This window comes from Acyrthosiphon pisum, chromosome A2 (genome assembly GCF_005508785.2).
Source record: "Acyrthosiphon pisum isolate AL4f chromosome A2, pea_aphid_22Mar2018_4r6ur, whole genome shotgun sequence".
Taxonomy (NCBI): Eukaryota; Metazoa; Arthropoda; class Insecta; order Hemiptera; family Aphididae; genus Acyrthosiphon; species Acyrthosiphon pisum.
The window spans coordinates 34794825-34806609 of NC_042495.1; the positions used below are offsets into that span (position 1 = coordinate 34794825).

The following is an 11785-nucleotide window of genomic DNA, read 5'->3' on the forward strand; positions in this document are numbered from 1 at the left end:
GTTGTACATATGTAAGACGGAGACAACACATGCGAGTGTAGCGTCCTCTTAAGTATAAGCCATAAGGACTATGGTTACAGTATAAAAAAAAATAAGGCATTTATATACACCTAATGTCACCTAAATAGACAATAGACATATAAGTACAGTAATAATTTAAACGTTACAGCAAATAAAAATGATATATACCTACCTACGTGGTATAGAAAAACAATACAAAGCGTAGTTACAATACCTAAGTAAATTATTATTAAACAATTCAAAAAAGTTTCAAATTTGAAAGTACCTGTATACAGGATCAGCCAATGCTCAATAGTCTTATTATTATAGACAAGGCCGCCGCCGACGTTTCTCTCTGGTACACCGTACACGCCTATACAACTACAGACATCTATAATAATAACAGCATAACCTGACATTTATAGTAAATATTAAAGCTGTGAGTAGTTTTGATACTGAATTTTGGATTTTTTCTTAACCAGTAACGACTTTGATTTTTTCCCACCGGATTATCATTATAGATAACATCTTCGAATTGACTATAAAAAAAATAGTGAGATTATCGTTTATAGGTGCCAATTTATCAAGAAGGGGTCATTATAAGATAAAAAGGCATTAATTCACTTTAGCAACCCAGCACCTTTTTAATTTTTTTTTTTTTTGAAATAGATGTACTTCGACGAGTTAAGAACGACGGTGCAAAAAAAAATTTGCGGAAACCGTTATTGTAGAAGTTATAGACATCCAAAGTTTGCGATTTTACGTTTATAGGTATATAGGTACGTATGCGCCATGCGCGCAAGACTGTTTTAATGCCGCGCGAAGTAATTTGAGTTTGGCGAGCCACTTTAATATTATACTTATGTTTCTTTAACAGACTGGCGACCGGAGCCGTTAGGCGACGGGAGGTCCCTTGAGTTTGAAGATTGCCGCGACTTGTGTTACTTTAATGGCATAATTGCAGTTTAGCTCCCCTTCGCCATTTTGAATTTTTTTTATCGAAACTTATGTAACTCATCGAGTTAAGAACGATGGTGCAATCAGAATTTGTCGCTCTCACTTAGTTTCGAAGTTATGGCCTTCCAAAGTTTTCGATTTTACGTTTACACAGATGCCCGCAACACTACTATAATGCCGCGCATGGCTAGCTGGTAGTTACCCTGTGACCAACTTGAGGTGGTGTTGCACAGCAAGTCGGGGGATATTTTCGATTTGCGAAGCGGAGTGCCTTTAGCATGGCTTCACTGTACGATGTTTTTCAAATAGGTGGCCCACTTGGGGAGGTGTTGCATAGCAAATCGAGGGATATTTTCGTTTTTAATTATCCGAGCGAGCGAGTGACCCCGCTCGGTGCAACAAAAATTGAATATACTAATTTATAGTAGTGTTGCGCGCATGCGTATCAACGTAAAATCGCAAACTTTGGATAGCTGTAACTTCCAAAATAACGGTTTCCGGTTTTTTTTGCACCATCGTTCTTAACTCGTCGAAATACGTCTATTTCGAAAAAAAAAAATTTAAAAATGTGCTGGGTAGCTAAAGTGAATTTGTTCCGTTTTTTTTTCTACAAATGTCAAATGAGTAAAAATGCTTGAAAATTCAATACAAAGCTCATACTATATTGTTACATTGACATTTGAAAAATATTAAAAATTCTTAGTCACAGTTTTTTTTATAAGCATTTAAAGTTCAAATCTTGATAAAATATGGAAAAATCACGAAAACTATCAAATCATTTTGTGTTAAGAATTCATAAAAATGTTACTTTTTACATCTTATACATGAAAATGTAATACAAGATTCCATAACAGTTTGTCTACTTTTATTAAAAAAAAATGTGTACAAGAAAGTCAAACTAAATTTTTATGAGCATTTGAAGTTCATATTTTTACAATATTGGATATTCTCTTGATTTATCATGTAGCGATTTTTTTATTTTGTTGTAATTCAAAAACGAATAACTGTAGATACATGTAAATTTCACTGAATGTTGTAAGTAGTTAATTCTGTTACCAAAAAATCTAAAAAATACATAAGAACAGTTTATTTTTAAAAGTCATTTTAATTTCAAATTTTGACGAAATTACATGTTAAAAAACCTAGAGTAACTATTTTAGTTATTTTATTGTTATTGTATAAATTGTATAATATTATTCATGGGTACTTGAAACTTCTAAAGTATACTATTATATATTTATGATAGTATCACGGTTTGTTCTTGATGTATAACGCGTTATAAGTACCTAATGGATATTGTGATATGATTAATTTGGAATTTATTATAGGTAGGTGGTCAATTTTTTTTTTAATACCATAGATAAGTATATAATATGTCTTATACCTAGACTGACATACCGTCTCCGCTCAGAATCGTTTTTCTTATACAATGATATTATATCATTGAATTCAAATTTAATACCATCCATTATACAGTGACCCACTTGTAACCTACTGTACAGCAGAGCGACATCCACTTGCCCACCTTTTTTGAATTGCAACTTTCAGCCCTGTATTATATTACCAATACCTATCGTAAGAATCAATTAGGTATCAGCTACTAAAAACATATCACAATAAGATATGTCCAATTTTTAAACTGATTCACTGACCATTTCATTACATCGTACTCGAACAAAGCAGCGTGATGTATCCCGATAATAATAATAATTTTATATTTTAATTGTGGTATGCAGCATAAGATATTTGATCTATTCTGTGATATTAATTCTAAAGAAGTCTTAAAAACGAAGTTTTTATTAAGGAGGTTGGATACCTTTAATTAATTTGTGGTATGTTTTGATTCGCTTAAATATATCAAAAAAGTTTATTAAAAAGTTATGCTCCTATCTTAGATCTTAGCCCGTGGATAATACGTATCTTTAATCTTATTTTCAATTTATATCGCAGTGGCCGGCAGAAAACTGATAAGTGATAACATAATATGTTACAATATTATAAGTACTAACATTTTTTTTTTATTCATTTATTCATATTGTGACTGTGACTCATGACGTACTGACGTAGTATAACTAGGTAGTTTAAAATTTAAAATTACTGTTACTAATAATTTTACTATAAATTATAACATATTATGTGAATTAATTATCAAATTGTAATCGCTATTCTGATTAGAAATTAAATTAACCTTAACGGTAAGATTATTGTTATAAATTATTATTATGTTGGTTAAGATGTAAATATAATAAATATACCTAATATAATATGTTATGTAATAACCAATAGGCATGTGTAATCAATGCCTGTCTTGAAAAATAATTTATATCCGATCAAATATTTACAATTTGAATTTTTTTCATGCTTTTAGAATATGGCTGACCCATCAATTCAAACATTTTGTTGCCGGAGAGCTCTTGATTATCATCCGTCTTATAAACTCATGAATGAATTCAATACAGACCGTTTTAATATGGTGTGTTTACTGTCTTCGATAATAGGTATAACTGGTGCAGCATACCAGGTAATGATTGTTTAAATTTTTTGTATGTGGTTTAATCAATTTTGATTTGATTACCAAGTTAGAAATATATTCAAATACCTAGATACATATAATACCTAATCGTTAATTCATTTTTTTTAGATATTACCAAAAATCGAGCTAAAAGTTCCAAATAGATTTTATTCCAATATCATGCGGCGAGGAAAATATATTATAATGTGGTTAGCAATAGCAGATATCTGTGCATCATTGGGTAAAATACATTTTTTCTGAATATTTATTTTGGTTAAATTCATCTTATTAAACATTATTTACACATTTTTGTTTTTAATATTGGAATATTTATCATTTACTTAATTTGCATCCCTGAAAGAATAATGACAAAACTCAAAAAATAAGTTTTTTGAGTTATAACGATCAAAATTTGAAGACTCATCCTTTATATTTAATATACCTAACTAATATATTTTTGATTACATAATTGTTAATACAAATTTGTAGCCCCATCGCTCCTAAATTAGTGCTTGCTGTAAACGATTATGACCTACATATTGTCTGTTAAATGTACAACTAAATTTGAAGTACAACTTGAGCAGAGGCTTGCACTCGAAACTGGAAACCCGTATATTTTTAAATTTTAATCACAATTATAGCAATAAATGCTTAAGTGCATGATTATGATAATTGATCACGGTGTCCAATTACTGTCTATTAAAATGATTAAAAATCAAATTGCCCATAATTGTTTTTTAACATTCTTATTAAAACGCCAGTTGCCAACAAAAATACGCTCTTTGAGAATAATGATCTTGTTTTGTAGAATCAACTAAATTTGATATTTTTTTTTAACTCATAGCAAGTAATATTCTACAGGCTGCTTTGAACTCTGTTTTTTAATATTTCAATTTCAAACTTCAGATAAAAAAAAAGTTATCAAAATCCGACAACTACAAGACCTGAAAATTATTCCTGCGAAGTCATTTTTTTTTTTTGATACAATAAATTGTATCAAACCTCCCTAATTATGTATCGGGCAGTAGGTTAGTGGAAAAGTATTATAATTAAGATGGCAACTAAAATATAAAGTATAATTTTCAAATTATTTAGAATTGCAGAAAATTTGAAAACCCTGTACCGGGCCCCTTAAATTACTAAATGATTTTACAATTTGGAACTCATTACCTTGTATTTTTACAAATTTTGATGGAAGTAAAGGCTAAAGAGTTCAAAACTGTTCTATTTTTAGCACTTTTTGCCTGTCCTGAATAACTGTTAATCGATGCTATCCAGTTAGAGTATCCTTGAAAAATTAAAATATTTATTATTCATAAACAAAATTTATCTATCTTATTTTAAAGTATAGGAAACAATTATATATTGGAAAAATACCTCTATCTGATTTTTGTTTTGATTTTAGGTATACTTTTAAGGTCTTGTTTAAAACTAATGCATCATTTTCAATGGTACGATGGACAACCATATACAGTTTCTTGTATATTTTTAGCAGTAAGTTTTATTTTTTAACTTTTAAACGATAAAGTTTCTATGTTCGTCAAAAGTTTAATATTATTATCTTATTCATGAAAAGGTTTGGATTCAGTACTTTTACATTGTAACTTGGTTTTGGACTTTGTCATATGCTGTAGACATGTGGAGAGCATATCAAGATAAACACTCTTGTAGAAAATTATATCATATGGTTGCTTGGTCAATTCCTGCCATATTTACATTTATTGGACTTTCTACTCTTTATAGACCAAATGCAAAGTATAAACTGTTTAGAGGATGTCAGCATACTATTTGTTTTTTGTTTCTGGTCCGTAAGCAATTTGTGTTCAGCAGAATAAATTTTGTGTTTTTAGCTTTAATATTAGAGTAAATTAACCTATTATTAAACTTACAGGTAATGATATTTTAATGATAAAGTGAGTTATAACTAAAATATTAATTTTAAAATTCCCATGACTTGATTTAAAAATAAAATATCAAAAAACCCTATAGTATAATATATATGATATTATTACCATAGGCCTAGGTCTATGATTATTGATTATTGCCTTTTAGTTTGATAATAGGTGAATCAATTAACTAACAACACAAAATTGAATTTGCTGAACAAAATGTATCGTAAGTTGGTCAGAAATGAATGTTGTGCTGACATCCACTTAAAAAATGTTAATGTTTATATAGCTTGATATAATTCTAAATGTCTTCAACATTTTTTTCTATTTTTTTAGCTGTCACAATTTGAGCCTCAAAGAAAATATTGTTATGAAGTTCCTTCCAAATTATTTTTTTACGTTTTTGCCTGTCATCGTTGTTATGGTAGTCAATCCAGTGCTCTATTCTTTATCCACTGGATACATATACCACATAATAACTTCATACATGGCACAATACTCAACAAATGAACGGAAAATGTTGGACTTATTTAAACAGAGATTTGCATTAATTAATCTAGCATTTTACTTGTGTTGGACACCCAATTTAATCAATGCAGTAATAGTTTGGACGTCTTGGGATAATCTACCAAATGGTGTGATGCTTACACTTTGGTATCTAATGGTATCTACATGACTACATACATGTTTGTCATAGAAAAATATAATAGTTTTGAAACTCATAATATTTTTATATGAATAGAATATCTAAACTAAAATTATGGATCATAAATGTAAAATATAAATTTTATTTTCAGGCTATTTTGAATCCTATGCAAGCATTTTTCAACAGTTTCCTCTATAACTTACTTGAACATACAGAGCAAATCTGTTGTAAATGTTTTGGTGCCCAAAGTCGAGTTCAAGAAATGGTAGAATGTAGACCTTTATTAATAGCTAATGTAAAAGGTTCGTCAAATTCAAATGGTTATGAAATAATTGAATGATTTAAAATAACAATTAATAACTAAACCAATACAAATATTTTTTTAAAAAATATTCAAGATATATTTTGCATTTATAAGTAATTTAATGAATTATTAATCCTAGATTTTATTTCTATGAATTTATAATATTAGTATGTATTATGTTTTTTTTATTTTACCGTAAAGGTATATCAATAATTTATACCTCTGAATAAAACATTTTTTTGTTTGGTATTTTCATTGTATTAATTTTTTATTATGTATGTAATTAATATACTTTTTAACAATTGCATTTACTATTTTACTATTATATTAGTACCTACACCTCAGACTGAGAATAAAATATATTAATGTTATTTTTGAAATATATATAGTCTACCTCTTTATTATATTTTATATATTAGAAAATGATAATACATCCAAAATATAAGTGTTATATCAATATTTTATTTTATTTCTTGTTTGTATAACTTATTTGAATATGTATGTTTTTTTATAATTCAATTGAACAAAATTATTATAGCCTCAAATATTTAATTAAATCAGACTAATTAATGTAAATTGTAACATCTAAAAATAAAATAATTTTGTATTTTATATTCATAAATAAATATAATTATACATTAAACAGAATACAAGTTGTTTTAGAATATTCCAATTACCTATTTATTGAAATTATTCTAATTTGTTTATTTCAATCTAATCCAGTGTACATGTATCACAATAAATTATATTATATGTGGCTCTTAGTTATTTCCATGGCTTAAATATTCATAGATTATTATCTATGGTACATTTAAGCCATGGTTATTTCTATAAATAAATAAATTTAATGTTAAATAAATGTTCTTTCATTTGTTATAAAATGGAAAATGTGTCTTCATTTTATAACCAACTCTTAACAACCCTAACAACATATGACGTCCACTGGAACTTCCCGTTTGCTTCCTGACTGGAAACAGCCCAGGTGGATTCCCTATGTACGTCCATTCAATATTCCTCAAAATTTACAATTATAATAATATATTACACAATTTTATTTATTTTTCCAAACTGGGAATATCCTAATCACTTTTAATTGGAACTACATTGGACGTCCACTGACCGTAGGAGATGTAATAATTAGAGCGCGGATATTTAGGTTTTTACATATTTTTATTGGCTTTATTCAGCTCTACGAGGATGAGAAATGTGGACGATTTATCCATCAAAGAGTTCGTAGGAAAAAATTTATTTTGCATATTAAAGCATATTTTGGACATTAGAGAATATTTGGCCTATTTTACATATTTTAGAATATATTCTATTATTGTTTCTAAAACATCATGTCTATTGTTAATTTCTCGATTTGTGATTTTTTCTAGCTACAATATATTATGAAGTAGATCACATTTTTTATATTCAAATAACTTAGCTGTCACCAAAGGGCCATGCAAGTTATGTATTGTTTTGGTTAAAATATTTTGTTTTTTTGTATATATATTTCATCATATAATTATTTCACTATCATTTCACATATTATTATACCAATGCATGAATTGTTTTACATTTTTTACACTTAAATAATTTACCTGTTACCTACCAAAGGAATGATAGTGTATACTATGTACATTAATGTACCTCGCTTTGAATTAGCTTCATAAAATTGCGACTCCCAAAATTAAGATTATTGGCTACAGCATACAACCTCTGTATTATAATGTATTACATAATACAAACATACAGTAGAGCTGAGGTATTTAAACTGTACGTCACAAATGAGTCACATCAAAAGAATCTGAAACCAAAAATAATGTAGGCAGGTAATATCACAGAATAATATATTAGTGGTGTGGCGAACTTCACTAACTCATGAGGCACAATAATTTATATTATAAATTATAAATAGGTACTTATATTAGTAATTACGTATTTACGTAAATGGTAATTACTAATTAGTCTTGGTGTGTACTTAATAAATTATTTATAATATATAAAATGACCCTAGTCCCCAGGACACCTACCACCCTTTAAACTGAGGTACGTCGCACGTGCCTCAAATTAAGTCCTTCGTCACCTATACCATGAAGATATTAGAGTTAAGGTCGTTAAGGATTAATCAATTATAAATAATTAAATCTTTGCAAACATTAATTTCGGAAATGTTGTTAATGCATTTTCAGAACAAAAATTTAGAAAAAAATTATAACAATTGTATTATGGGGAGTATTGGGGACACGTGTGGCAAACTGAGGCACGTGCCTCAAATTAAGTCCTTCGTCACGCCACAATTATTCATTAATATAGATATCAAAACAGGAAAAAAAAAGATATTATTTAATAATATAATCATTACCTATAGCGTTTATGGAAACGATAACCAAACACGGGACTATATTTTGATGCTTTATTTTTACTATAGTCATTATTATATCACCAGCATTTTTTTCTTAACAATTTGGGAGCAGTCAAAATATTGTTAACACAGGGGCGTAGACACAGTGGCGCAACTAGACATTTGGGGGCCTTAAAGTAAAATATAAAATGGGGCCCCCTAACAAAAAATGTAAATGGTCTTAAACAATTAAGGGTACACGGTATACCGCTTACTCCCCACCCATAAAGTACCTGATCAAAACCTTTCCATCGTCAATTATAATATATATTATATAATACGTAAATATAAAAGCGAAATGGAAATCTTTGTTACGGGTTGGCTCCGAAAATGCATGACCAATTTGGCTGATTCTTTTTATAATGTGTTCGCAATTAATAAAGGTTAATAAGAAAATTTAATCTTCAACCTCTCAAAACTTTTTTCTAAGGTACCTAGTAAAATAAAATTTTATACTCTGTATACGAAATGCTGCAGTGAGTGCAGTTGCACAGACGTCTGACAGCACTGCCGATTTTGCAAATGCGGGTACAATAATTATAAACTATGTTTCTCTTTGATAATTGATAGGTGCAATCAATTATCAATAATTCCATGAGTGTTTCTTTTTTTAGATTTCAGTTAAATTAGTTGTATGTATACGCAGTGAACTAAACCCGTTTAGTCATGGGCGTTCTCACGGGGGGGGGGGATATATCCCCCCCCACGGATCTTTATCTTCTTACATATGAGTAATACACGTTTTGTCTACTTTTGTCAAAGTTAAGGAAAATCGATAAATTTCCTAAAACGGCTATAGATGCATTACGTTTATGTAATTTTAAAATTTTCCCTAACATCTACCAACTTTTCAAAATACTATGCACCTTGCCGGTCTCTATACCTCAACTCTAGAAAAAACGTTCTCATGTTTGAAAAAACTTAAGACCTATCTGAGAAACACTATGACTGAAGTAAATAGAAAATTTATTATAACCATATTTAATTATTTTTCTTATATTATCACTAGCTGCCCGACCTTCCTCTGGAAGAAATTATTTTTTTATAATTTAATTTAAAAACATATGACTATTTTTTGGCTATACAAATAATATAATATAATTACAAATTTTAGTTATTGTTATTGCTAATTTCTGCATAATTTATATTTTCTAGGACCGTTTTAATGAACTAACATTATTGGCCATTCATAAAGATGTGCCTATTGATTCAGAAAAAGTTCTTTAAATTATGTCCGAAAAATCGAGAAAAATCAATAAATCAAAATAGGTAAATCAAATTAAAAATCAAAATTTACATTATTTAAACTGATTGATAAAATTGTTTCATATTTTAAATAAAAAGTATAATAAAATATCCTATAAATTGACCAGTTACAGAAGTAGTTAGTAGTGTAAAACGGTAAAGAGAATGGATAAAGATCATGCACTAAAAGTTGAAAGTTGAAAGTATTGTGTTTTGAAATGTTTGGTAAATTATTATGGTTTTAAAATGATTATTAAAGTATGAATGTTGAAAAGCTTAGTTTTTGGTTGCATTATTTTACTTTTGATATTCATATGATATACCAAATACAGCTCACTAGGTACTGTCTACAAAAATGGTATAATACATAATAACACAAAATTTGTAAACATTATGATTACGGGGGGTATTAAATTCAAGTAAATTTTCAGGACACCCCCCCCCCCCCCATAGAAAATTCCTGAGAACGCCACTGCGTATAGTGCCGTGGCGATAATGATTTCTCATAACTTAATAACGATAATATCCGATAAAATTTTAAACACAGACACACAGTGGAACTGTGGAAGTATAGCCCATTTAGTCGAGCCCACATACGTCATACATATTATATAATATATATCAATGGCGCAATTATCGGGAGTGTTGGGTGTGCAAATCACAGGGGCCCCCGATTTTTGGGGTTTTCATATACGATATTCCTACTATAATGTGTAATATACAAAATAATATAATAATAATTAAATATTAATACAATTAATATAATATAATCTATTAATCTATATATATATATTATAAAATAGAAGCCCCTTTTTTGTATGTACGAGCATATCTCGAAAAGAACTCTACTTATTTTAACGGTTTTCACTAGTAAATCGAGTCACGGGGAAGGTTTTAATGTATAATAATTTTGTTTGGTAAAATTAATTGGGTGCCGGGTGGCCGAAAATAATAACAATCTATGTCTATACATATAGTACAAATAAATGTTTGTCTGTATAATGTCATTGCGATCTTCTCCTAAACCACTGGATTTTTTTGTGTGTTTTTGAGAGAGTCTCTGAATGGTTTAGTTTCACTATTAGTCTATTAGACCTAGTTGGTTCAACCCGGAGAGGTATGAGATTTACGATAGACATTTTTGTTTATTTTTATTTTTAAAAATAATTAGTAAAAAATAGGATTTTAAATGTTTGCCATTATTTACTCTGGTAGATGAGGTAAAAGGATCATCGTCGCACGCTTATGGTTTCGAATAAAGAAATATGAGAGTTGAATGTATATTTGTAGCTATTATATGTATATATAGGTTCTCAAAAACTACTTGACCGATTTTGTGAAAATTTCAAATTGTTCTTGGAGATATTAGGAAAGTTTAAAGAGTACTTTGAACCACGTTCGATTTATACCAAGTGCTGTACTGTGTATAATTCTTGCTAGTAGGTATAGGACCCCGGTCTGGAAATTTTCACATGGGCCTCTTATTATCAAGTTGTGCCACTGATATATATACTATTTAGTGTTGTCTCAGGTCTCTATAAATAATAAGATAAGCTATAAATTATAATAAAGTATAACCATAGTCGTCAATCGTCATTGACCATTTCGACCAAATAAATATTACTATTTAGTTTGCAATAAATAAACGAAAATAAAATTATAATGGTATTCAGTATGTTGACAAAACTGTCAAAATTCAATAGCTCGATAGATTATAATATGACAAAATATTACATCATAGTGCATACTACATATAATATAAGCAAAGACAAAAAATAAAGTTAAATGGGGGGGTGATCCCCTTGTCTACGCCAGTGTGTTAACACACAATGCAACCTTGGGA

The 11785-nt window shown here is 28.8% G+C and overlaps 1 protein-coding gene across 1 annotated transcript; it reads left to right on the plus strand.

Moving 5' to 3' along the window:
- The first annotated feature begins 3015 nt into the window (after window positions 1–3015).
- Gpr143 (G protein-coupled receptor 143) lies at window positions 3016–6893 on the plus strand. The gene is made up of 7 exons (NM_001162439.1): window positions 3016–3152; window positions 3326–3478; window positions 3599–3710; window positions 4875–4963; window positions 5046–5224; window positions 5695–6022; window positions 6156–6893. The coding sequence occupies exons 2-7, from the start codon at window positions 3329–3331 to the stop codon at window positions 6342–6344; spliced, it is 1047 nt and encodes a 348-aa protein (NP_001155911.1). The 5' UTR covers window positions 3016–3152; window positions 3326–3328; the 3' UTR covers window positions 6345–6893.
- Window positions 6894–11785: the final 4892 nt, after the last annotated feature.